General features: G+C 56.8%; 1 protein-coding gene across 4 annotated transcripts in view; it reads right to left on the reverse strand.

Annotated features, from left to right (window-relative positions):
• The window catches only part of HDAC4 (histone deacetylase 4), a 164,356-nt gene that overhangs the window by 19,893 nt on the left and 116,976 nt on the right, over window positions 1-27,487 (reverse strand). For 3 of the 4 annotated variants that reach the window (XM_074189839.1, XM_074189838.1, XM_074189841.1), the window contains 9 exons: window positions 25,764-25,884; window positions 21,672-21,718; window positions 18,803-18,910; window positions 18,066-18,121; window positions 17,235-17,322; window positions 15,023-15,142; window positions 13,466-13,563; window positions 7,281-7,399; window positions 5,665-5,798 (listed from right to left, as the gene is read on the reverse strand). In XM_074189839.1, coding sequence (XP_074045940.1) covers window positions 5,665-5,798; window positions 7,281-7,399; window positions 13,466-13,563; window positions 15,023-15,142; window positions 17,235-17,322; window positions 18,066-18,121; window positions 18,803-18,910; window positions 21,672-21,718; window positions 25,764-25,884 — 891 coding nt within the window. The remainder of the gene's footprint in view (window positions 1-5,664; window positions 5,799-7,280; window positions 7,400-13,465; window positions 13,564-15,022; window positions 15,143-17,234; window positions 17,323-18,065; window positions 18,122-18,802; window positions 18,911-21,671; window positions 21,719-25,763; window positions 25,885-27,487) is intronic. The other variant, XM_074189840.1, reaches the window with a different exon arrangement.

Below are 27,487 nucleotides of genomic sequence, written 5' to 3' on the forward strand. Positions count from 1 at the left end.
CCGACCCTAAATCCTACAGAATGAGAATATTAAAATGGAGAGAACTTAGTTCATCCCAGGCTGTGTGTGTGTGTGTGTGTGTGTGTGTGTGTGTGTGAGTGTATGTATGGAAAATGAGAAAATAGGCAGACAAGGACTCTAGCTTACATTTGGGCTCAGTCTACCCAATGCCAAAACATCTGGTCAATTCATTGCCAAAAAATAATTTGTGTGTGTGTGTCACGGCAGACTGGTTGACTGGGGGACTACTGCTTCCTTTTCAACCACGAGTCGTAGTACTAGCTTTTGGTTGTTTTTCTTTTTTAATATGATTAATTATGTTAATTGTTTCCTAATGTTGAATCATCCAAGCATCTCTAGTATAAATCCAACTTGTCCAGAGTGAAGATTTGGTATATTACGCTGGTGTTATTGTACTTTATGAAGAAATTTTGCATCAATTTTTAGTGGAGTTATTGGGTTGATGTTCTCTTTCTTGGCTTTATCCTTCCCTGGTTTACCTCTTATGAAAAGGGTTGGGTAGCATGCTTTCTCAGTAACGGAGATTTCTGTAACATGGAAATTGTTCCTATAACATCAGATAATTGTGGGGACTCTACTCGGTATTTGTTCTTTTGAGAACTTCTTTCAAAGTACAACGTTGCCTTCAGACACTGAGCTATTGAAGATCTATTATTTGTTTCTGTAATTTGGATAGTTTAGATTTCATTTCCTCTAAGGCGCCAATTTTGCCAGCTTAGAATTGTGTCGAGTCGATTTGGAGAATTTTTTCTTGTGAATTTGCTTGGTTCACTTTCTATTTTGGCAATGTGATTTTTCTTTCTTTCTTTTCTTTTCTTTTTTCTTTTTGATGGGAGCAAGGTTAGTGAACGCTTTATTATTTTCTTAGTATTCTCAAAGAATCAACTTTTGGTCCTAATTTTCTTTTCTTTAGTTCCCTCCTGCCAATTTTTTCTCTATTTCCTAGTTGTCAAGATTTTGTCGTCTGTGTGTGTGTGTGTGTGTGTGTGTGTGTGTGTGTGTGTGTGCGCGCGCGCGCATGTGCACGCACACTTTTTAAAATGACATCCTCAGTTAATCAGCCAGCCAGCTTCGGTCTTTTAACATTCTCCCCTTCCCCTGCCTCCCTCCCCCCACTGCCCTGGGGCCCCAGTCAGGGTCCCAAGAGCCCCAAAGGAAACTAAGATGGTGAAATAGTTAAAATGCTGCCAGATTGTCTCTTTTCTGCCTTCACCCAAGCCATCCCAGCCGCCCCTCACTCCCTCGTATCCAACGTGGCAGCACCCAGCCTGGGTTTCCCAGACTGCCGGGGAGCCTCTTGAGCTCTGTGTGCCTAGGCACACCTCTGCGTCTAGATCTCCCCAGACACACTTGGGGATGGGACATCACCTGGCTCCTCTTGATTTGGGGCTCCCGCCTGTCCCTGCCCCTGGCATCCTGAGGAGCGGCCTGGGCCTTCAGAGGGGAGTCTGACTCCAGCTGGTGAGTGCCAGTGCCCCCCCCCCCCCATTTCCTACTATTTCACCATATAATTTCACCATCTCTCTTAAGCTAGCAGAGCTTCCCTCCGGCATACGGCTGGCCGCAGCTGGCTGCCCATGTGTGTGCGTGCAAAATTGTTCAACACACTGTAGATCAAGCTTCATCAAAGGCCCCGCAAGACAGATGCCGCCGCCGCCGCACACCCGTCCAACTTTCTGGCATTAAAAAGATTTTATAAAAGTCCTTGATACAATGAGTGCTTCCTGCTTTTTGATGTGTGGAAGCCAAGGAGCCTCCCTTGGTCCTTGCTGAAAACTATAGTTGCCATGAAGGCCCAAGATGCACAAAGGAGGCTCAGAAGGGACTCAGGAGAGAAAGGAGGACGAGATCCAAGCCCAGCTTCTTTATGGCAAAGGGGGATACGATGATGCTGAGGATACTTTAGAAAGCCATCAGCCACTTACAATGAAGATCTGTCCAGACCCCCACCCTGCGGCTGATCTGGGGAGAGGCTGCATCCCCTGGGAAGCTGGGGTCCTCCCTACCTCAGAGGGGAGGACTTGGGAGGAAAGCCCCAAATGCTGCAATCCTTTGGTTTTGGCCTCCTTGGGGGGTGGGTCCTCTCAGCTCCTCGGCCTCTCCCTGTTCTCTAAGTAAGTTCTGCCAAGTCCTCTCTAAAATCTCATTCCAACAACCTTGGAAAAGGGATTAAGGGCATCATTAGCCCCATTTTGTGAGGAGGAAAAGGAGGCTCCAAGTTGACTCTGGTCACAAAGTGAACCAATCAATCAATTAGCATTTATTAAGTGCCCACTGTGTACCTGACACCTCTGTGCTAAGTTCTGGAGAAATAAATAAAGAAGGGAGGGAGGGAGGGCCCTGTCATCAAAGACCTCCGGGTCTAATGGGGGACCAACATGCAGACACCTGCATACAGATGAGCCGGGTCCTGGGCAGAGGGAAGCACGGAGATAAAGGAAGGGTCACTGGTGTGTGTGTGTGGGGGATTAGAGAATTGTGAAAGAAATGGGAGGAAGGGGGGGAATGGGGGCATAGGGAGACAGGAGGGGGAAGGAGGAAGAGGATGGAAGGAAGGGGGAAGGGGAGGAGGAAGAGGGGAGGGGGGAGCATATTGGTCAGTGGAAAAGGTTGGAATTGGGAGACAGAGGGTCTGAGGGGGCTAGTTAGAGGAAGTTGGGGGGATGTGAGGGTAAGAAAATGTAATGAGTGGGGAGGCTAGGTGGCACAGTGGATAGAGCACCAGCTCCGGAGTCAGGAGGAGCTGAGTTCAAATCTGGCCTCAGACACTTAATAATGACCTAGCTGTGTGGCCTTGGGCAAGCCACTTAACCCCATTGCCTTGTAAAAACCTAAAAAAAAAAAATGGAATGAGAATAAGGGCTTTAGCTTTCAAAGCTAAAGAAAGCCTTTCCCATTGGCTCATCAGGGCTGGAAGGCAGGGGCTCCCAAAGAAGAAACAGAAAAGAATGTGGAAAGGAAGTTGGGCTGGAAGGGATGCTCCCGAGGGCAGGGCCTGTCTCCCTCATCTGTGTCTCCAGCACCCAGGACAGTGCTAGGGCAGCATGACTGGGGGTGGCCTTGGGGCTGAAAGGGATCTGAGAGACCAAGTCTAATGCTGAGAGGGTAGGGGGTCTGTCTAGGGGCCAGTGTGGGAGCCCAGATTTCCCTGGCCAAAGGGACTTCTGCTGTAGAAGCACCATCTACTAGTGCTCCTGGGGGCAGTGAGTCCTGAGGTGACCTACCCCAGGTTTACTCTACTGAAGGTGTCTAAGGCAGGCTTTGAATTCCCCTCTTCCTTGCTCCAAGGCTGGCCCTCTACCCCCAGGTCTCTCAAGGGTGGGTGGACTGGGAAAGCCACTGGGCCAGGGCCCAGAGGAAAGGCAGCCTGGGGCAGGGCTGACCAAAGGGAAGCACCCCGGTCTCCTCTCCTGGGCAGCTAGGACTGAGGGATCTCTGCACAACCAGAGCTTTCCTGGGTCATCTCAAGAGATGGGGGAGGGAAGAGGCCCCCTTGGGTCCCTCCCAGCCCTGAGGTTCTGGGGTGCCAAGCATTAAGCTCATATCCAGATCAGGAAACTTAGAAAGGGAGACGTGAAGGGGGAAGTGATCCTGAAATGTCATCTCTGGAAATGCAGAGAGATGGGTACACCCAGGGGCAGTCGCGGGACAGCAGCCCACTCCAGGGAAGCCCCCAGGGACCCCTAGTGTAGCAGGCAGCTGGGAAGTCTCGATGTTGACTAGGGACTTGGGTAGATTGCTTCCTTTGAGGCTTGGTCTCCCCATCTGTGAGATGGGGGCCAGGGTAGCTAGACGGTCCAGTGGGTAGAGCACCAGCCTGAAGGTCAGGAGGACCTGTGTTCAAATACAGTCCACAACACTTGCTACCATATTTCCCTGAAACTAAGCCCTAGCATGACTTTTTAAGATGTTCTTACTATAAGGCTTATCCCCAAACTAAGTCCCAGTTAAGATTGTCAGCCAGATGGACGTATTGAGTTATAAAATAATAGCAGTATGTAATTCAATAGAAACAAAGAACATTGTTGACATTAATACTAAAATAAATGCTACTATAAATTATGAAGTATTTGTAAAAACCCAAGTCCTGCCCCCACCTCTAGAAAGATAAGGCCAAACATGCTTCAGGCATCGTTGTGGTGTCCACAAGTGCTCAGTTGAGTGCCCAGAGGTCTGCCCATCTAAAGACCTGAAGAAAGCCCTTGCCAAGAGCCCAGGAGATCTCCCTCCTTAAAAGCTGAACCCCTAGCTATGACCATGCCCTTCCCCTACCCACTTTCCCAGGCTGGCTTTGCTCCCACCCGCTCCTCACTTCCCAAGCCCCTGGAGCTCCCTCTCTTCCCCCAAGGCGCTGTCAATCAGTCAAACCCAGAGGCCTTTGGTTCCCAACTCCTCAGATGCATGGCACCTTGAGCCCCAGCCCCCATCAATGGTCCCTGGGGAGCTTTCCTGTTGGGTCTCTCAAGCTCCACAAGCAGGGGCTATTCTCATCCAGACCTCTGACCCTCGATCACAGTCATGCACCACGTACCCCCAATCCACAGGTTCAGCCCCAGCCTCGGAGCCCTGGCCCCATGATCCCCTTGACTACAAGGCTGGGGATGCTCTCTGGCATCTCACACTCGCACGCAGCCTGTCTTGCACAGCCTTGCATGGGCTAGGTGAGTCCTTCGCTCTCCATCCATCCTTCACAGAATGCAAAAGAACTGAGCCGGTTCACAGGTCTGCAAAGCCCCTCCACTACCCCCTCAGCCAGGAAGCTTCTGCCTGCCAAATCGGCCTTTCCCAGCCCCTGGGCGGAATGGTCCTCCCGTCACCGCACCTTTGCTCAGGTTGGGCCTGACACCCTTCCTTCGAAGCTCGGCCTCCCTGACTGCCCTCAACTGCCTTTTACTGGCATGACTCAGTGTCCACTTGGATCTGTGGCCCCCTCTCCCCGGGTCTTCTGGCACAGCTCCATCCTGCCTGGAGGGCACTGCCTGGCCATCAGCAGGCTGGGCCTTCCATTGGGGGGTCTCCATGGGGAGGTGCAGAAAGCAGACTTGGCCGGGAGTCCAGGGTTGGGGTCTGAAAGCCTGTGAGCCCCCTCCCTGGACTTCAGTCACAGCAAGGGCTAAACAGATGCTTTGTGGCTTCCTCCTCCTCCAAGCTTTAGGCTCAGTGGAGGGAGGCAGGACTTGGAGGCAGAAAGCCCTGAGTTCAAATCCAACCTCAGATACACTTTAGCCTCAAGACCCCAGGGAGACCCTGGAACCCCTCTGAGGGCCTACAAAGAGAGGGGCTACAATTGGTAAATGACATCACCCAACTCTGAGAGTCTTTCACAAGTGGGAAAGGTGACCATCACCTATGTGCCTCAGTCTACCCAAAAGAGGTCACTGTGGCCTTCTCCTACCTGAAGCCCAGGGACTCTGGGAGCACAAGAAAGAAGGGGCTCGGGGAGGCCCATCCCTGGGCACCTGGGGTCAGGTGAGCTGGCCCTGCTTCCCACCTGCTCTCTCTCTGGGTCAGTGGGCAACTACCCCCCCCAAGCCTTCTCGCCAACCACAAGCAGCCTGTCTCACACCCAGCACTGGGGGCCAGGGGCACCCTGCGGTCTCATCGACGTAAAACCGTCCCGAACACCTCTCGTCGGCGTCATACCTCATTTCCCAGCAAAGCAGAAACACATGCTTCCGAGGCATCGCAAATGGCTGTCAGGTCGTGGCCTCCTTCCAGGGCCAGGACGACGCGGCCGCCCGCCAGTCCCATGAGCTGCTTCGTCAGGTACCCGAAGCCTGGAGGGGGCAGGAAACGCAGGAGAAGGGCAAAGGTTGGCAGCCGAACAGGCTCCTGGCAGACGATCAAAGCGGCCCCGAAAGGTATTACATCATATTAAAAAAGCCGCAAGGGGCTTGGGGCCCGGGCCGCCTAATGGAAGCCAGCTTGGACTGGAAGAAATGCAGCTCAGAATTTCGGGGCTGGGTTCCCCCTTTTGATCTGCATGAATATAAGAATTAGGTTTTTGATGCTTTGAATTTACTAATGTAAAAAAATGATCTGTTGGGGGGGGCAAGGAAGGATCTAAAGGGGGTGACTCTCTGAGATTAATACCGCCAACCTCTGGGACAAAATGGGAGGTGTGAGTCTGTGCAGTGTGAGTGAGTGTGTGTGTGTATGTGTGTGTGTGTGTATGTGTGTGTGTGTGTAGGTGGGCAAGCGTGTGCAGTGTATGCAAATGCATGTAGGTGTGTAAATGAGCACAGATATATAAAGGTGGGTAGGGTGTGTAAATGTGTCTATGTAGTGTATAAATGTAATGCATCTGTGTGTAGTGTGTGTAAATATGTCTGTAAAATGTGCAAATGTTTGTGTGTGAGAGAGAGACAGAGACAGAGAGAGACAGAGGGAGACAGACAGAGAGAGAGAGAGAGAGAGAGACAGAGAGTTGTGGGGTACAAACCCCAGCCCCAACTGAAGCCCTGCTGGGGGACACGCTTCATCTGGGAAGGCAGAAGGGTGCCCCCCTGCCCCATGGGGCAATGTTCCAGAGAGATCCACAAACGGGCAGAAGAGAACCTCTGCCCCCCCCACCACGCCAGGGAGCCCCCCACGCCTCCTTGACCCCTGTCCTCTCGGAATCCACCCGACACGAGAAGAGCTTCCCCAAAGATGATGTTGATGAATTCCATCTTGAGTGGATTCCACCCAAGCAAATGAAGCCTCCCTCTCTTCTGAAGCAAAGCTATGGCATTTTGGGGCAGGGGGGTTCAGCCGGTGGCCTGGCTGGCTCGGCCCGGGTGACCCGGGGCCTCCCTGGGCAGTGGGAGGGCATGAGGAGGTGGGGTGTCTGTCTCTGTCTCAGTGGTTGAACAGGAGTGCCCCAGAGTCCAGGGCTTCGTCACCTTTTTGGGGTCCACGCCACCCAGTCGGCCTGACTCATGGGCCTGAAGTAGAACCAGTTTTCACTTGGGATTAGGAAGAATTTGGAGTTGTTCACCCTGCCATGCCCTGGGTGGTGGCCAGACCCTCCCCACAGCCTGCGAGGTCGCTGGCTGACTTCAGGGAGGGTCCACGACCACCCGGAGCTCCCCAGGGGAATGGAAGACAGCTGGCACTCCGGGCTGAGGATGGCACTGACCGTGGGTCAGAATGTTCAAACAGAAAAAGGCCAGACCCAAGTCACCAGTCTGCCATCTCAGGGCCGCCCAGTGCCCTGCCACCCCCTCCCGAGTACTGAAATGAGAGCCACGCTCAAGGCTGAGGGGAACCCCACTTACACTTTGCTGACAGGTTATAGCCTCCAAGGGGCGTCGGGTGGCCTTCCACGGCATCAAAACCAGATGAGACTAGCACCACATCTGGGGCGAATTCGTTAGCCACCGGCATGACGACTGTCCTGCGACACGCAACAAGAGCTGGGTTAGCCCCCAAAGAGCCCCTGAGTGGCCTCCCCCTGTGCTGCCCAGCGAGCCGGAAGAGGAGTGAGTTGGGGAGGGGGCACACAGCTCAGGAGGCTGGGGGGCCCACCTTGGCTCCCATCTCCCCCGCCTCCAGGCTTTACACTGCAGTCCCCAGGCCTGGAGTACCCCCTCCTCAGCTCTGCCTGGCCCATCTTCAGAGCTGCTGGGGCCAGCCCATCCTCCACCTCCCCAATCCCAGTGACTTGGTGTCTTCTGGGGCCCCGGGTCTGGACTCAGGACCATCTGAGGAGCCACTTCACCTCCCTGGTCTCCTCCCCTGACAAGGGAGGTACCTGGTTGGATGGCCATCCACCCCTGGGATGCCAGGACCCTAACTGGCCCCTCTTTTTCTGGGCACACATTTACTCCAAGAGAAAGTGCATTCATAGAGGATGGGAGCCATCCTCCTCTTGTCCTTGGGCCCAGGATGACCCAGGGAGTGACCCCACAGCCACACATGAGCAGCTACTCCGGGGCCAGGGGAGGGGGGACCCAGGCCCCCTGGCACAGCTCCATCCTACCCTCCTCACTGTTGCCAGGCCACAGACCTGGAGGCAGGTTCCCCCTGGAACCCTGGCCAGCAGGCCAGACTGCACACCTGGAGGCGGGTTCTCCCTCAGAACAGCCAGCCAGACTGAAGCTCCTTCTGGGGCCAGGGCACAGACCCTCCGGCGACCCAGGTGGGGAACATTTACTTTTTAAAGTGTTTATTCTGGGAAGCTACGAGGCAGGCTCCAACACCTTCTGATGTCCTTGGAAACATCCCGACGTCCACACACAGGATGTGGAGGCCGGTGATCGATAGGGCCACGGCTTCCACTCTTATCTGCGGCATCGACGTCTTCGAGTCCGTGGTCTGAAAGGATCAGGGACCCCCAGAAACATGTCGGAGAGCACCACACATGGCTCCTAAGGACAGTTTTCTTCAGGTAGGATGTGCCCAAGGAGGGTCAGGCATAGTCGGGGGCTTCCGGGGCCCTTTCCAGCTGCTCCAAAGGGTGTTGCTCTAAGGCCAGTCCAGAGAGAAGCAATCCCAGGCCACAGCCGAGCCCTTGAAGGTTCAGTCCAGAACCGCCGGCATCAGTCTCAGGGATACGAGGAAGCCCCCTGAAGGCTCCCCCTCAGTCTCTGGGGCTGTGCCCATTGAAGACAACAGCCCAGGGTCCAGAGAACCCTCACTCCCCATCCAGGAACAGCCGGCTGCCTCTTGGACACACTCTTTCCAAAGCCTTTGGGAACCCCTTGACTAGATGCTGAGTCTATGAGGACTGACTGTCTCTAGGCTTCCTCCGGGGAGAATGGAAGCAATTTGAGGGCAGGGCCGGCTTGGTGCTTTGGGCAGGACATGGTCCAGTGGGTGGAGAGAGGGAGGGGAGATCAATATCCTACAGACGGCTGATGACCAATAGAACAGCTAACGAGGACAACAGACGGATGGCTATCTGAGTGACTGGAAAGGACAAGGAATGGAAGGCTCCAGTCCCAGTTTTCTCCCAGTTTCCCAAGGACAGCAAGTTTGACCATCAGTCCCCAGAGCACTCCAACAGGAAAAGGCAGTCTGCCATCTCAGGGCCGCCCAGTTAATGCCAACCTGAGCGATGGCTAGAATCCTCATTTTCCGTGTGATAAACATGAGAGGGACAATCAAAATAAAGTGTGAAACCAAGTGCAGGAGGTGTGCGGTCCGACAGGCTGGTGCCCGAGCAAGACCGGCGCTCCTCCCGACTAAAGCTGTCCCCACATCACTTTCCACTAGGGGAAGTGAAGCCTCCCTACCCCCCCACCAGGGTGGCAAAAGAGGCTGGCAGCTGGGAAGTCCACTGGGACTGCTTCCCAAGGATCCAAAGGGCTGAAAGCTCTTAGAGTTGGGGGTCAAACAACGGAAGGCATTCTTCTAAAAACTAGAGTTGGCACATAGTAGAAGGGGCAGCAAAAGTTAGTTTTGCCACCAAGAATCTGCCCTTAGGGAGCTATGGCACAGAAGGAAGAGTGGGGCACCCTTCAATCACAGTGGGAGGGGGTCCACAGGCCACCCGATGATGAGAAAAGGGACGGGGCCTAGGAGAGGAGGCCCCTCGACTGGGGCAGGGAGAATCCAGCAGGGCTAAGGGTGGCACCTGTGCTGCCCATTTCATGCTAGTCTGTCTCAGGGGCGGTCATGGTCATGGTCATGGTAAGAGCTGCCTCTCCCAAGGATTGCCCCACTGACTGGGGCAGAGGTCACCTCTGAAGGAGCTGCTATGATCATTCCCATGTTAGGGATGAGGAAACCTAGCAGATACAGATTGGGATGTGAAGGAGGATAGCCTGGAGTCGGGGACTAACACCTCAGAATCCAGGTGTGAGGGTGTAGGGGGTGCTCCGGGGCAGGGCAGATGTAAGTAAGGCAGGCCTGCCAGGATTCGGCTCTGATTGGACCAAGAAGGGAGAGCTTGGGGGCTGGGCCCTCGATAATGTTCAGAGGGCAGGTGAGGGCCACGGCACACTTGCTTGGAGATGCCAGTCTATAACTGGCAGTTGGAAGAGGGGATCAGAGTCAGACACAGAGATGCCACACCAAGGAAAGTGATGCAGAGGAAGAGGGTCCAAAACAGAACCTGAGGCACCTCACTGTTGATGAGAGGGATGGAGATGGGGACAGCCTAGAGAGAAGGGGATCCACAGAGTCCAAGGCTCCACTGGGTCACTGGAGGGGTCTTGAGCTGGGTGGCAAGGGGGTAAGAGAGAAGAGGCAGGGGTGACACCCACTGTGGTGGGCTCCCATTAGGGAGGACAAGATGGTAACGGGGCTAACAACCCCATGTGAGGACATGGATGGAAAGGTGGCTTGAGCTGAGCCTGGGGATGACTGGACAATGGCCGGGCCAATGCCAGCCTTGGGAGCCCACTCTGTCTGGCCCTTCTTGGGGCACAGCTCGGCGATGGTGGAGGAGGTCAAGTCCAGAAGTGACCTCTAAATCTGAGTCCGGCTATGACAGTCAACGTGGGGTACCCCAAGGGAAAGAATCTCTGCCTCCCCGAGAACAAAGGCCCGTCCTCTTCATCCTCAGCCTCTCAGCGAGCACAACAATGGACACCTCTTCCTCCATATCTACAGGCCTCCAGCTGGGGCCCCACCTCATCCTCCACCTGGCTGAACCAAGAACCAAATACAGGCCGGCTGATCCAGGCCGACAGTCCCAGCCACCACAAGAGACCGCTTGGACCTCCGGCAGGGGGAGCTCGTCCTCCCTCCTGGGCTCTTGGGGAGAGCGGCCTTAATGGCCTTTGCCCCTAAGGGTCGGCATGTCGTCTCTCTTCCAAGAAGCATTCTCTCTGGGAAGACATCAGGTTTATGGCATTTTGCAGGTCTTCAACAAAAGAGGTGACCAGATGAGATAAAGGGTGATAACGAAGAGTTGCGTCTTTGGAGGGAACGCCTCCAGGGTTGCCGGCTGCCGTTTTCCAACACGGTGCTCTGTGCCCATCGTTGGGACTCTAGCACCTCCACACCAAGATCCCAGTTAGGGGTGGGGGAAGGAAGGGGTTAACCAAGCCAGGTCGTCGGCATCCCCCCCCCCAGTTCCAAGCGCTCCCTTGTGGATCCCTCCGGCAACTTCAAAGTCTCTCCATTTGGTGTTGGAGCTGGTTCGAATTAGAGCCCCCCTCGACTGTGAGCTTCCCGGTTCTTGGGGAAAGTGCCGCCGGCTCTGGATCTCATTAGCGCCCACTCTTATCTTTGCTTCATCTCGGGGCTGATCCCCAGCAAACGCAGCCTGGCGGGCCTTGGGGCCGCCTAACAAGGGGCCGCCTGGCAGGCTGGGTCCCTGGGGGCTCACAAAGGAGGAGGAAAACACTGAAGAAAGGGAGAGCTTGGGACAGACGGCCATAAATTCGAACATCAGAGGCCCAGTGTCCGTGAAAATCAGTAAAACCCCAACAAGGTGCAGGAGCTTTAATCAGCTCACCGGAGACGGCGTGACGTGGACGGACTTAGCTGTGAGGCTTGGAGGATGGGGACTCATGGCGAGGGCTGGCGGCCCGGCCTGGCAATCCCCACGACGAGGGCTGCCTGTCACAGTTACCCCATGTGGAAATGGGGGCAGGCAAAGGGCTTCAGGCTTGATCCCCAATCTATCCTGGCCCCTGCAGGCTCCGTCAAGTGAAGTGGGCTGGAGGGACCTGAACCTCAGATGAGGAGGAAGGGGCCCAGAGGGGACAAGCTGCCTGGCCAGGGCTGCCTGGGAACTAGGAAGATGCACTCACTGGCTCCCAAGGCAGAGGCCTGAATTCAAATCCCTCCCAGGTTGCTTCCTCCATGGTCCCATCTCTAGGGCTGGGACCTCATGCTCCTGGGAAGCAGAGGCAGGATCTGAACCCGGGTCCTTGGCTCCCTTAGGCTCTCGGCCTGCTGTCCCATGATGGCTTTACAGAAGTGGTCTTCGGAGAGACCGATTCAGTCAGTCAAGGTCAGCTCAGGCAAAGCGCCTCCTTGCCAGCCTGGGCCAGGAAGAGATCTCCAAGAGGCCCGAGGCAATCGGATCAAAAGCTGGGAAAAAACTGGGACTGCCGAGAGCTGAGGGCGAGGGGCCGTGCTTCAGTTCTAGGGTCGCCCCACAGTCTGAGGCTGAAGAATGTCAGACCTGGTGGCCCAGGGGCCCCTGGGGCTGGGAGTGTCTCTAAGACCCAAAGTTCCCAGGTCACTGCCCACGGGCCCTAGGGTGGGGGGGAAGTGGCCCCCAAGGCCACAAACATTCACTGGAATCTGATGGATCAAACCTGAGTTCTGCCCAGACCCCAGGAGGATGTGGAGATGGGAGGCGGGGGTCCAGCCCCCAGGGGCCAGTCTCCGGGCAGAATTCACCTCCAGAGCCTCAAGGGGACAATGGGAAGAAGTGATGGCCCCAGGAGGATGGCCATCCTCCACCTCCTCCTCCTCCCCAGCACCCCAACATGTGCAGGCCTGTCCTCTGTCCACTCCATCTTTCTAATTCCTGTGCTCAATCCCTGGGGGGCCAGTGATGATGATGATGGTGGTGATGCTTGTCCTTCATTCTGGAAGGAGACCAGGACAACAGGGAGGTGAGGCCATGACAAGCAGGTCAGCTAGACCGCAGTGAGGGGGGCTGGGCTAGGACCCCAGCCTCACTGTCTCCTCCAGAGCCTCTGGGTCCAGGGGCCTGATATGAACCAGGAGGACTGCAGATGACCCTGGATGTGGGCAGTCAGGGTCAAGTGACTTGTCCAAGGTCACTCAGCTAGTAAATGTCAAAGGCTAAATTTGAACCAGGTCCCCCTGACTCCAAGACCAGTGTTCTGTCCACTGTGCTGGCAAGCAGCCCTTCGAATGCTTAAAGTACAGGAGGCCCTGGAGGGGTGAACTCCTTTGGCGGATACCAAACCTGGATAGGCTCTGGGGCCATTACTCTGTCCTAAATGGCCAAGGTCACAAAGACGGGGCAATCCAGAAAGAGGGGCCTTTCTCTGGGTGGTCTGCTGTACTGGAAAGAGGAGGGCCCGGTTTCAGATCCTGCCCCTGTGAACCCCCACCTGCCACCTCTCTGGGCCTCCCACCTCTCAGAGAAGGGACTGGCCCTAGGTCACACAAAGAGGACCATCAGAGTCAGGGTGCAAGCCCATGCCCCAATGCAGGAGAGGAGGGCCAGAGCAGCTGATCTCTGACCTCTCCCAGACTGAGACCCTAGAAGTGGATTCCTCAGTTTATTCATCAGCAAAATGACCCTCTTCTGCCCCCCCCCCCCACCAGGGTCAGAAAAATCCTCCTGATGAAATGCAGAAGAGAAAGCGAACCTTTAGCTGACTTGGCATTCGTGACCCCGCTGGCCACAGCCCCCTACCCCCCACCATCGGACACCTCTGTGTCCGGCCAGCCTCACCAGGCTGGTTTCTGGATCGTCCCCCCCCACCCTGAAATGACAGCGAGATGACAAGCACCGGGCCAATGGAGGTCACGCCCCAGCCTTGACCATGGGTGGGCTGGTCCGAGGAGCCCCCACGCTTACCTGAAGGCGGTGAGATATTCGGTGTCTCCCATGGGTGGGTCCAAGCCACCCGTAAAGGCCATATTCACGTTGAAGCCGACCCCGGGGCCTGTGCCAACCTAGGAGGAAGAAGGGGAGGGGGCGCAGTCAGATGACAGAGCGGCAAGCCGGCTCTTGTTGCTTTTCCAGCCATTTGAAAGACAAAGGTGCCTCGTGGGGCACCACCAGAGGCCCAATGTGGAAGTGGGCCAATGTGGCCCTGCTGGACCTCCGCCCTCCCTTCTAAGGTCCAGACATCAGCATCTTCAGATCTCCCCAGAACACACCTCCAGCACCTGGGTTGGCAGCTTCAGACCACCAGTCTGAATGAGGCCACAGGTTCCCCGTGTCACCTTCCTGCTCTCAAGAAGCTCTGTCCTGGAGGACTCCCTGTACCCACTAGACGCATGGCCTGACAAGGTTGGGGCTTCCAGTGGGACAGGGTTGGGGGCCTGTGGGGTTTTGGGGGGGTTTGACACAGATTCTGTCAAGACCTCTTGGCCCTGCCTTCTGGGCTCGAATCCTCCTGTGACCCAAGCTGCCTCCCCTAGGCCTTGTCCAAACGGGGGGCACCCTTGGTTGGTGAGCAGCAGGCCCGGGTGCTGGGGACCTTGGATAGGCCCCTGGGTGCCCCCCCGCCACTGTGGTGGGTGGGGGGAATAGGGGAGCTTCCTGACTTAGAGGTGGAACCGAAACCAGAGGTGCCTCTCCAGGGCAGGTTCGGGCACCTGAGGGAGGCCAGTCTTCCCAGTGCCCCTTGCCAAGGGGCCCAGGGACATCCTGAGGCTAGATCCATTGGGTGGGGTTCAAACTTGGGGTTCCAATGCTGCCTCCGACCCTACATGCTCAGCATCCTGGTTGAGTCGCTGCTGCAGCCTTGGCTTCCTCACCCCAAAACCCGAGTGATAAAGCACCACCTTCCCCGAGTGGTTTGGAGCATTTAATGAGAAACTAGGGAAGGATTAGTGCCATGGGGGTGGGGACTGGGGGTGCAGAATTAATCCGCCTCCCTCTCTCCTCCTTCTTTCCTCCTTTATCCTTCTCTTTTCTCCCTCCCTCCTTCCCTTCCTCTCTCCTCTCCCTTCTCCTTTTTCTTCCTCTCCCCCTTTCCTCCTTCCTCTCTCTCCCTCCCGTCCCCCTCTGTAACATAAGGGGGGGGCTGGTTTTTCCAATTCTAAACAGACCCAGACGTGGTCTCTACTCCTGGAATGGAAGCCCCTTGGGTCAGGGTCTGCTTCATTTGGTCTCCCTATCGTCAGGGCCTCGTCATATAAAGTTCCACCACAGAAATGCAGGTGCCTGGATGCAGCCCCTGCTCTGGCGGAGCCCTGGGGACCCCCTGGGTGAGGCCCCCGTGACAAACTGAAGAGAGGAAGCTCATGCTTGTCTCTGGCCAAGACAGATCTGCCCACACGTGTGGGACCCTGGTCGAGACTGGCTGCGTACAAATGCAACTTTGCCCACAGGCAGTTGATGTTTGACTTGGCCAAGGCCCCTAGGTGTGCTTGGCTGGAGACCCGGCTCCTGCGGCAGACTCACCTCATCTGGGGCTCCGCTGCCGGGAAAGAAGTTGCCATCGTCGTAGCGATGCAGTGAGATGTAGAGCACGTTGGGGTCGCTGTAGAAGGCCTGCTGGGTCCCGTTACCATGATGGACATCCTGGAGAAAGAGAGAAAACCCGGTACGTCAGGGGCATCTCCCCCACCCCAGCAGCCCCCGTTCCAGGGCATGTCAGAGTCAGATCCAGAGTCTCGGAGGCAGAAGGGACCAGGAGCGGCCTGGAGTGGGTGATGCGCAGGATGGGGAGGAAACCGCCCTCCTCACAGCAGCCTCTCCTGCTTTGGGGCCCCGGGACCCCTCCAGAAGTTGGGCCTGATGTCACCTGCCTGCCTTGGGTTAAGCAGAATAACGCTACTCCCCCTGCCAAGCCGAGAGAAGATTGGGATTCTCTCTCCTCCATGTGGACCCAGCCCTTGGCTCTCCCCAGGAGCTGTGGCCGGTCTATCCCCAGAGAACCAAGGAAAGCGTGGGGAATCAGAATGGTGGTACCCTCGAGTCTGGTGCCAGTCTTCAAGCATAATGCCACCTTGGATGACAGATCCTGGGCAGGACTCCAATGAGGGACCCTTGACAGAAAAGCTGGAAGGGGTGTCAGTGGGAAGCCGGGCTGGCTGAGGCCGCGCAGGGAGAGAGCAGCGTGGCTGGACTGGGCTCTGGCCCCTTGCTCCCCAGGGCCGTGCCCTCCCCCAGACCTACGGGGCCCGTCCCTGAGAGTCGGAAGCGGCTGGGGCAGCTTTAGGGGGCATGCTCCCTACTCTTGTTAAACAATGTAGGCACAGGGGGTCCTCGAAGATAAACAAGGACTGAAGTTAAAGGGGGGAACATCTTGTCCAGCAAAGGTCTACGAGGGAGCCCCTGGGCACCCAAGAAAGGAGGGTCAGTGGCCACAGCCTGTCCTGGCCGGTGACAACCTGGGGGTGGCTCCCTCAGGGGTGAGGGACCAGTCGCCTCAATGGGGCAGTGGGCCTAGCTGGTTTCCTCTGAGGTCTAGGATCTTACGTTGTGGATTTGGGAAAACCTAGGTTCAGATCTCACCTCAGACATGCATTAGTGGTGTGACATGAAAGCATCAGCCAAGACCACGATTCTCACAGCTCCCACAACCCTTTCCTCCCACTAATGCTGCAAACAAAAACTGGCACCTCCAGAGACAGGGTCCCCTCTGCAGGGCTTGTTGGGCCCATTTCAAGATGGGGAACGGGGGCAGAGAGGAGTGTCACCCGTCACCCCCCAAGCTCTGGCCTGTGGACTGAAGCAGAAGGAAGGGGTTTGGCCCAGTGCCTCCCTGGTGACAGATGGGGAGCAAACATCAAGAGGCAGGATCTGAACCCAGACTCAGGGCGACCCCAACTGGACCCTACTCATCACCTCACATCTCAGGGGCCTGGGGCCCAACACCTCATCAGGATAAGAACTGGGGCTCCCCTGTGATCCTAACTGATGACATTGGACTCGAGGCCCACAGTGGCAGAGGGGCGGCTGTGAGTGGCAATCTGAGCGGGGCCCCTCCCCATGCCCTCACCCCTGCCCCGGCCTTTCCTCCCCATGCTCTCACCCAGGGTTTTTTCCCAGGCCCCGCTGGACAGGGGAGCCAAGTGTAAATGACCAATGGCCATCACTCGACTGGCTGAGGCCAATCAGTCAAAGTTCGTGAAGATTCTTGGGGGTCCGGTGCCCGAGGAAATGGGGTCTATGGCACCAACCTGCCCCAGCTCTGGGACGGACAAAGCGTGGGCCTCTGAAGAGTGTCACCATAACAGGGCTGGGGAGGAGGCTGGCAAGGGGGTCGCCTAGGTGTGAACCATCCCCAGGCATCTGAGTGCGAACACCCGGGGCGAGCATGGCCAGAAGATGCGGCAGTCAAGCTCCTCCCCACTATTTCTGGCTCTGGCCTCAGGGGCCAGTGCTTAATGACACCCTCCAAGTTCACACAGAGAGGGGCCTTCCCACGTCCCTTTGGCCTCCCCAGCTGCTTCAGAGTCGTGGGCAAGGAGGGGGTCAAAGCCTCCGCATCATGCTGGTGACGGTGGCCTGGAATGTCTGCGTTCTGCTCTAAAATGGTATCCTGCCTCTGCCTCACACTCCCGGGGCAGCCCTCGGACTAGCTCACCCTCCATCCTCACAAGCTCAGATCCTGCCCGTACGTACCCCTAAATCAAACCTAAGCACCCCCAATCTCTTGCTCACTCACCCAGTCCACGATGAGGATCTTGTTCACGTTTAACCGTTGCTGGAGCAGCTTGGCGGCAATCGCCACAGAATTAAAATAGCAAAAACCCCTGAGGAGACATGGAAAAGGGGGGGAGGGCCAGGTCAGCTGGTTCTCTGGGGGATCCCCTGGGGTGCCACTGATCCCCAGTCTCTCGAGGGGAACAAACTGTGGTTAACCCCCCCCCATCTCTGTACAAGCATTAGGGACCAAGGACCTTCTCTCCCACCACTGAGCCTTTGCATGGGCAGTGCCCCCTGCCTGGATGCCCTCTCCTCACCCCCCTTCACCTTTCTCTACAAACAATTGTCTGCTGTCCTCCTGAGAGAACAGGAGCCCCCTCTTGACAGGTCTATAACCCTGGAAGGACTATGACCACAGGACCAGGGGTCTGGGCTGGTTTGGCACAACCCAGGGTGTCCCAATCAGTGATGAGTACTAATGGTTCTGGTGGGGGACTGCTCTGCACACAGGCCTCGGGGATCCTAATAGTATCAACAGGGTGCATTCCCCCGGCGGGGTCTCCCAGAGGGAGGACCTTGGGGTCAGCTAGGCCAGGGGACATTGGGAAGGGGGTGATGGGCATCAGCCCTTGCCCAGGGAGGTCAGGAAGAGCGTCCAGCTGTGCTTCAATGACCTCTCCCCCACTTCATCCTTGGCCTTCCCTGGCCCCTCTCCAGGCCCTTAGCTCTTCCTCCCTAGCCTCAGTCCCTGTTGCCTGCTGGGGTATCTCTGCGAGCCTACCCGTCGAGGTCGGACCAACTCTGGGCCCGGGCCACTGTGGCCCAGCCTAGGACAGATGCAGGTACTCACATGGGTGTGCTCTCCTCAGCGTGGTGGCCGGGGGGCCGGACGACAGCGAAGCCGTTCTGTGAACCAAAGCAGAGCGTCAGGGGGGAGGAGGAAGAGCACCTGCCTGACGGGGGGCAGGGGAAGAGTGGTCAGTGCCAGAGCCATGGCTCATCTGGGGCTTAGTGTCCACTCACAAGAGGCCTGTGACTTAAGGCGGCCTCAGCAGCCACGTGCTGGAGCATCCTTGGCTCTTGGGAGGGTGTGTGCCTGCACAGGTGTGTGTGCTGGTGCCCATGTGTGTGAGTGTGTAAACACGGACATGCATGTGTGTGTGAGTGGAGTGTGAGTGTGTGTAAACACAGTCACATGTCTGTGTGCAGGCGTGCACCTCTGTGAGGGAACGTGTATAAATCTGCACCCCAGGTGCTTGTGTATAAATGTCTGGATGTGTGTGGGGGGCGCACATGGCTACGTGAACCATCTGCATGCATGAATGTCTGTGTGTGATGGGGGATGGTTGGATGGCCAAGGAGGCCCAGGTCATCAGGGACCCTCCTGCTCTATCCGAGCCCGCCTGCCCGAGGGTGGGGGAGGGCGTCTTCTGTAATGACCTCCTTCTCTCAGACCCCTCTTGCTCCTGCTGTTGCATCCTCCCCTGGCTGCTAGGTGGTGAGCTCCCTGTGGGCAGGGACAGGGTCACAGGCCCCCAGCTTCTGGAGGGCTGGTGGGCCCCCTCCAGCCACCCCACTCCCACCCACCTTCAGCTCCCCGGTGGCCACTTTGAAGACCAGTTCCACCACGCAGCCCACGGCCAGGCGGGCGGCTCCGGAGGAATGCACCTCGTTCCAGATGGTGTCGCTGTCCACCTGCAGAGACACAAGAAGGAGGGTCCAAGGATGATGCCAGAACTGCCATGGCCGGGAGTGGTGGAAAGGCCCCCCAGAATTTTGGCCCCTCATCCCGACCATAACATTCTTTGTGAAGGCTGCCATGTCTGTGGGGGTGCCAGGGGAGCCCTAGGTTCCGATCCTGCTCCTGGGCCTTAGACCAACGTGCACCTCTTGAGTCCACAGTTAATGACCTCCCCAAACTGGGACCCTGAGCCACCAAGACCCAGATTCAAATCCAGTCAATGGTGGGGCCCTGGGTCAGTTACTGCCCTCCCAGGCCTTTGGGAGCCGGGGACCCTTCCAGATGGAGCTGTGGCTGAGGCTGGCGTCCCGCAACCCCAGGACCGGAGGACCCCCTGGCTGACACCAGACACAGAGCTGGCATCGTGGCCAGAGGAACCCAGACCTGGAGAGGCCGGCCACACAAAGGGCCCTGGTTTCAGGCTTCTATCCCCAGTCCCCAGCCAGGGTGACCGGGCGACAGGCCAGATGGGGCGTGTCGGGGAGGGGAGGGGGCCAGGCTCAGCTGCGCCGTGACTCAAACCTGCGTCTCCTGACCTCACACGTACCCGTGGACACATGTATGCTCACACTCAAGCACAAGTTCACCCCCCAGACGCACTCACAAATACACACATGGGTATGCAGGCACATTCATACTGTCACATGTTTACATACCCACATGGCTGCCACACACACATTTCTCCCATATTTCTACCCCAGAACATTTGCACACACACACACACACCCACAGCTGTCATCCATATCTCCCCCATGCTGACACACATAGCTGTGACACAGAATCACACTCACATGCACAACTGCCCCACATTCGCTCGCTTGCTCGCACATGCACACGCACACGCACATGCACACACACACACACACACTCAGAGCTGCCACACACTTGGGAAGCCCCGGGATGCACAGACATCGACACTGACTTGAGCGGGGGGCGGCGGCCCAAGATAATGCCTGCCATGCCTGCCTTGGGGCCCAGGTTGGGCTCTGGCCAGGTCTAGTTTAACAAGTACTTCCTCCAGGGGTTCCCTATGGCAATGCTGAAGGGCCCAGGCATGCAGCTGCTAAGTCTCAGAGCTGGCACAGTGGGTCGAGCTGCCGCCTCCCAGGGCCGAAGGGCACAATCTTCCTGTGCACTCCACGTGGTGTCTGCAGTAAGCTCCCTGTCATCACTGTCCATCACTGACCATCACTGACTTGGGCCCCCACACCATCCTGCTTCCACGGGGTCAAATCCCACATTAGCTTTGTCCGGCCTGCCAAGAGTGGCACGAGTCACTCATCTCTCCAGGCATTGGTTTCCAGTTCAGAATTTGTGCTCCAAGGGCATCTGATGGAACCAGTTGCTTACTCCCAAGCCTTCGCGACACCACCACCACTCTGTCTGGAGGAAGGCACACGTGGGAGGCACCCTCCGTTGCTGGGCAAATCTCGAGCCTGGAGGGGCCATCCTGCGGCGGAGGGGATGCCTGCGGAACGTCTTCCCTGAGCTTCTGACCCCCCTGGCTGCGGGTCAACCTTAGACCAATGTGCACCTCTCAAGTCCACAGTGAATGATCTCCCCAAACCGGGAACCTGAGTCACCAAGACCCAGGTTCAAATCTAGTCAACGGTGGAGCCGTGGCCCAACCTGCCTTGGGGGAGAGTCCCCACAGGGAGCTCCTGATAGACCCCATCCCTGACCGCTGATGTCCCTGGTGACAGCGCTCCTGTCTGCAGACTCCCACACGGCCCGGGCAGAGAAGTGGTCTCCTGGGTCCTGATCCACATGCCTTGGTTTACCAGCCATGGCTGTGTTATCGGTCGACTCTTGTGGCTCTCCCTGCCGCAGGCTCAGATGCGAGCCTTCTCAAGTCTGGCCAGAGGTGGGCTGAGTTCAGGGCCCATCCAGGGTGCTCTCTGGCTCCTCTTGATGGGATCACTTTCAAAGCAGCGATTTTGCCAAAACTCAGGAAGAAAACGATTTTGTCTCATTTCCCTAAGTGTGGCTGCAGCCACCCCAGCCATGACGATGCCTCCGGCGGGCCGCCCCGCAAGCTCTGCCGTGCAAAGCGGCTGGTTGTTGGTGTTCGTGGATCAGGAGGCAGTGGGGTGTGTGACTTGCACCAGGAGGACCGTCCCAAGCAGGCTCAGAGCATGAGGCCAGTGCTGATGACAGATGGACAGACACAGAGTCTGCAGAATGGAAGGTCCTGCCCACCTGCTGCTCAATCAGTTGCTAATCGCACCCCAGAGGCCGTGAGTGGCCCAGGGGATGGAGAGCTGCCTAGTGGCCCAAAGCCCTGGTTGGCCAAGCCTGGCAACCCAGGGGCAACTCCCTGAGCTGAGATATGTGCCTTGGTGGATGGAATGTTCACACTGGAAGCTCCCCGTAGCCATGAACTTGATCCACATTCATCCTGTGGGCCAGGCCCTCTGCTAAGTGTGCAGATCGATCCCTTCTGACGCCCAGCCAGGCTCTGAGGCTATGTCTGAGTTGACCCTAGGGAGGCCGTCAGTGGGACAAGACCACAAAGCCAAAAGGATCCTGGGCAGGCGCGATTCCTGCTGGTCTCAGGATGGGAGGGGGATGCCCTGGCCCCTTCCCCCACTCAGACCAGAGCTGCCAAAGGGGAACATCTGGCAGCAATTCCCCCTCCCAAGGAAGAAAGACAAGCAACCCTGGCCGTTGCTGAGGCCCAGAGAACATTCTGGAGACATCAAAGGACACACTTACCCCGACACCACCGCAAGGGAGTCTGACGAACATGGACGTTAAGGAACCTATGGGGGAACAAGAGCGACAAGTGACCCAAGAGGTCAAGGGTGCCAAGGGGGCACCGAGGCTCCCTCCCCCGCCCCTGCTCTGGGAGGAGCTGGGAGACCCTGCTGGTTGGGGGGAGGGGCTCGAGGACCCCATATCTGGGTGGCGGAGATAGAGAGGGTCATGTTCCATCTGGTGGGCGACTCTCGTGCCATCCGCCCGTCGGCCTCCACATCTCTCCACTATCCTCCTTTCTGAATGACCTATGGTCCTGAGACATCTCAATGCTGAAGGCAGCCTCGGGGTGTCTGGTCCGACCAGCCAGCCCAGTGGGCCTGTCCCCTCAGGGATTCCAGGGCCAACAAGGCAGAGCCTTCTAGGGCAAAGGGCTGGCTGTTGAGATCCTCTGCCTACCCAGATCAGGAGTGACCAGAAATGGGGAAAAAAAAGAGGCTTTTCAACAAAATGAAAAATGGATCTGCCAATTCAGGCAGCTCTCATTGAGCAAAGAGAATCACGGCTCCCAGGCCAGCCTTGAAGTGATGTGCACTGGGGGAAGTTGGACCCCTGCTGAGGAGGGGCTCTCAAAGCTGGGTCCAGCCAGAGAGCCGAGAGCCCCATGGGGCTGGACCCTGGTACGTCCCAGGCTCAGAGGCTTAGGATGGGGGCACACAGACCTCAGGGTCTACTGGTGACCGGCCTGGTAGCCCTGGCTGTTTGGACATGGCCAGAAGGGCCAGATGGTCCCAGGACATCCAACTCACTCACACTTGCTTCAAGGTCAGTCAGTCAGTCAGTCAGTTAGTGGGCACTTGTGAAGGGGGTCCTGGGTGCCTGTCCCCATCCTAGAGCCCAGGGCCATGGCCCTGCCTAATGTGCAAACTGGCACCAGAATCCAGCAAAGGAAGAAAAGAACAAGGGACTTTACAAACATAACATCCCTGGGAGGGGGGCATTGCTATCATCACCCCCATGTTGCAGATGAGGAAACCAGGGCTAAAAAGAGAAGGTGGTCAAAGAAGGCCACAAGGTGGGAGGTGTCTGTGTCAGGATTTGAAGTGAAATCTTTCCAGCTCTGGGCCTAGGGCTCTGGGGCCAAGGTGCCCTCTCACTGCCAACCTTGTGCTGGGTGTGAAGGGAGAGGGAGGCAGGACCCAGCTCCTGCACCCTCAGGTTCCAGAACTGCCCATGATTGCCCGAAGAACATTCAACACCTCCAAATGCCTAGGGTAAGCCTAAATCTTGCAGCGCCCCTTAGTCCAAGGCAGAGACTCCCAGCACTCCCCTGGTACCCTTCTGTGGGACCTGGAGTGGTCAGATGGAGGGGGTGCTAGTCACACCCATCAGTGGGAGCTGAGGCGCCTGGGATATGGCTTGTCTATGAGGCAATGGGAAGTCCCACTGGGTGACCCTGGGCATGTTATTCCTTTCTCCCCATAAAATGAGGGGCCTGGTCTCAACACCCCCATAACCCTCCTGTGTCACAGGCAGGACCCCAGGACTGAAGGCCACAGATGGACTTCTAGGCCGTCTGGCCTCTGACCTTGTCCGTGAGGCATCAAATTTCAATGAAGGCTTCTTGACCAAGGCTGACGGGTCAGGCCGCACTGTCGCTTGGCTCAGGGTGACTTCCAATCCGAGCCTCGAGTCCTCAAGGACCTATCTTGACTGTGTGACCCTGGGTGAGTCACTTCCCTCCTGACTGGGTCCCAGCCTGCCTCACCGGGCAGCCCCGCTCTGGCCATCCAACCCAGCTAAGGCCTGAAACCTTTTATCCTGCTGTCACGTGCTTGCCTGAGGAGGAGTGGAGAGAGGGCCGGCCGCCCAGGGAGGAATGAAGATGGGGGGGGGAGGAGGAGGAAGCTTGCCCCATTTGCCCAGGGTTTGAGGGTCTTGCAAAGTTCCCAAGCCATAACTCAGGAGGAGCTGGGAGAGCTTCCCACTGGAACCACAACCTCCCCCAAGCTGAGAGGGGCAGAGCAGCCCCTAAGAGGGGGGCAGGAACCTTTGGAGGGTGAGGGAGCCCATGGACCCCTGGTCACAGTCATGCCAAGACCAGGCCTTGATAGAACAAGGCCAGCAGCAGTTTTCAGTGGCACCAACAAAGATCAGAACCAAATAATGCTAAAGATTGGACTGATTCTTGAACTGGGGTAATAGAACCCAATAGAGTTGGCCTCAGACACTTGACTCTTCCTAGCTGTGTGACCTTGGGTGAGTCCTCACATCCAGGGCCACCTCCAGTAGTCCTGATACTTCTCTGGCCACCAGACCCAGGTGCTCCAGTGGAGAAGTGAGGCTGGGGACTTAGCACAGTTCACGTGCTTGTCATGGCCTCACCTCTCTGACACCATGATCGTCTTCAAGAATGAAGAACAAACATTGGGACCCAATAGATGAGCTTAGGGGGCACAGCAGGTAGAACCAAGTCCTTGGTGTCAGGAAGCCTTGAGTTCAAATCTCATCTCAGATACTTTCAACAGCTCTACCTCAGTTGCCTCATCTGTAAGATGGGTGACAGCCCTCACTTCACATTGAGCTAATGGGGAAGACGCTTTGCCAGCTCTCCAAGCTTGGATGGATAGTTACTGCCCCTCTTATGGGTGTTTAGTCATCATCAGTGATCACGCTCCCCCTGGCGGATTCACCCCCAGCCCGTCCCCATGGTGGATGGAGCCAGCCAGTGCTTGCATTACCCAGTGAGGGAGTTGGGCATGCCAGCACCCAAGCCAACAAGGCCAAAATTGGTTTTCACGGCTCCTCCCCAACCCCTCCTCTGATGATGTTTGTCCTTCCTTCTCAGAGATTACAACATCAGGGAAGTGATCCCATGACAAGCAGGTGAATTGGATTGGAGGGGGGTGGGGGGCTGTGCTAAGTCCCCAGCCTCACTTTCTCTTCCAGGGCCGTCTTAGCTAGACAGGAATCAAGACAACTGGAGATGACCCTGGAGGAGAGGCAGTCAGGATAAAGTGACTTGTCCAAGGTCACACAGCTAGTTCAAGTCAAGTGTTTGAAGCTGGATTTGAACTCCTGCCCTTGACTCCTAGGCCAGTGCTCTAGCCACTAGGTCACCCTGCTACCCTAAAACAAAAGCTTATGTCAAGGGCTGACTTTCAATAGATCCCAGCGAAGAAGTTGCTCTGCCCTTCACGAAACCCCCACCTCTAGGAGGTTGCCAGTCCCAAGACCCTTGCAAAGGAGGCGAAGTTGTCCTCCGAGCTCTTTCTGGTGCCTTTGTGTAAGCAACCTCTGCCCTCCCATCTCCCAGGGTCCTCTCTGCCTGCCCTCAAATGCCCCAAACCCACACATCCTCCTCATGTCTTCACTGGGCATGATGGCATCAGGATGATCTTCAAGAGCAGACGCTTAAACAGAGACCGATGGCTCAAATCTGGTTAAAAACTAATTCTTTAACGTGATTTTAACCAAGGGCAGCTGGTGGGCCAGGAGATGGCATGCTGGGCTTGGAGGCAGGAGGGTCTGTATTCAAATCTGCCCTCTGATAAGCTGTGGGACCCACTGTTTGCCTCAGTTTCCTCAACTGTAAAATGAGAATAATAATAGTTCTTCCCTCCTAGGGCTGTTGTGAGGGTGAAATGAGATCTTACTTGTCCAAGGCACATAGGAGCCCTGATATATTAGCTATTATTTCCATGATCCTTTCCCTTTGCATAGAGAATCCCAAACTGCTCATGAGGAAGTCACTTGAAAATAGTCGTGAGAAAAAACAGCCTCTCCCCCCAAAAAACAAGATCCAAAAAGAATCCCATCCTCACAGACCCCCGAGGCAGAGACAGGCAAGGACTGGAGGGCGTGTCACGAAGGGCAAAAGCTCTCGGAGGCCCAGCAGACCTCCGATCAATCAGGGAGGCAGTCACGGAGTCCCCGGGGTCAGCAACAGGGCGTACATTCCTGCTCATCGCCTCCTCCACTGGACCATCCCTGGTGGCTCGGGTGGTCCGTCCGGAGACGAGCGGTTACCAGATCTGCCCTTTGGGACCCGCGGGGCGTGAGCAAGCACAACAGCGGGGCTGCCCGAGACGAGCAGCGGGCAATAAATACCTAGAAGTTTCTTACTGTCCAATTTCTGTCTGTTCAGGGGGTTGGTGCCGTAGAGCAGGGCGTGGGCCTCTGAGTGGACCGTCTGCAGCTCCTCCAGGGTGGCCTTCCGTCCTCGAATGCACTGGAAAGGGCAGAGAGCACCATCTGCTTAATGGATGCCCACCTGTACCCCGGGAGAAGTGCCCCAACCTCCATCTCTCCAATGTCAGGGCCTGAGAATCAGGTTGTCGTGAGATGCCCCAAACCCACTCGGCATAGACAGGGGATCCCCCCCCCCCAGTTTCCTGATGAGGTGAGTGGGGGGGGTCAGCCTGCCTCTTCTCACCAAAGTCCAGTCTAGCATTTGAACTCAAGGGAAGGGTCATCCTAGAGGGTCCCCTCTCCCATCAACTGTACCCAGCTGCTTTCTTGCCCTGGAAGGCAGAAGGACTGTGACCTTTGGCCCAAACTGGAAAGGGGTTATAGGTCAACACCTGGCAACTGCTAGGCATTGGCTTTACCTGGCAGGGGGAGACTCTAGAAAAACGTTGAGCCCCGCTGACTGGTCCTGCAGGGCTGACGATGGCCAAGTGAGGAACTCGGAAGAGAGGGGGGCCTCTCTTGGGAGGGAGCCCCAGCCAGCTCTCTCAGCCTCATCCTCCTCCCTAGGCCTACTTGGGGGGCTCTGATGGGAGCAAGTCTGAAGGGTGGCTCCAAAAACCTTCATTATGGGGTCAGGACGGGGCATGGGGCTGCTTCTTGGCCAAACCCCTAGACCCAGAAAGCCCATGACTCCCTCCTTAAAGCAAATGATCCTCAGACCCAAAGACCCCCCCTTTGCCTCAGTTTCCTCATCTGTAAAATTGGGTTCAATTCAATGCCCTGTCAGTCCCTGACCTCCCCCAGCTTTTCTCATGGAGGCCTTTCCTCTCCATCAGGGGTCTGGCCCCCGTCTGGTGCTTCCCACATGGCCTTCCTTCTTTGTCCAGATGAGTTAGAGCTGGAGTGGGGTCACCCAAGAAAGTGAAGGGTCTCTGGGCCCCAGAGCATCCAAGCTCAGCCAGCACCAGCTCCTTGTTTTACAGATGAGGAAGCTGAAGTGCAGAGAAGGGAGTGAGCCACTCCGGCCCCTTAAGTGCCCCCCAGCAGGATGTGGGCCAGCTTGAAGCCGGTCCCAGGGATGCCTAAGACCAAGGGCCGTCTAATGTCTGGAACGGAAGTCGCCTGGGGGGAGGGGGCAGGGAAAGAGCCCTTGGGCAAGCAGCCCTGCCAGCCAGGCCTCTGGGTCCTGGTCTGGAAAGGGAGGCCACCAGACCCTGTCTGGGCAGTCAGGTCAGCGGAGATGCCGTGGGTCAGGCCAATGCTGCCCTCCAGTGGCGAGAGCCCGCCGGGAACACCAGGCTCCCTTGGAGCACCGGCACCAGGGCCACCTCTGAGCCCCATGGGGCAGGCAGGCCGAGGGGCAGCATGGGGGGCTCCATTAGCCCACCTCCCTGCGTTGTCTCTCCTCCACCCCACCCAAAGTCTTTAAGAGAGTTTCATAGAACCCACCATCCCCTGTGGAGTGGGGGACACCAAGCACCTGCCTCCATCCCTCCGGTCCCCCCCTTCTTCCTCCTCCCCGAGCCCTCTTTTGCAGGAGTGGGATTAATGGGGGGCACCTCTCCGGACTGTCTGATGAGGGAGCATCAGGGGGACATACTGGGAGGTGCATTCCACCCTGTCCTATGGGGCAGGGGTGGGGA

The sequence above is a fragment of the Macrotis lagotis genome, chromosome 5 (assembly GCF_037893015.1).
Source record: "Macrotis lagotis isolate mMagLag1 chromosome 5, bilby.v1.9.chrom.fasta, whole genome shotgun sequence".
Taxonomy (NCBI): domain Eukaryota; kingdom Metazoa; phylum Chordata; class Mammalia; order Peramelemorphia; family Peramelidae; genus Macrotis; species Macrotis lagotis.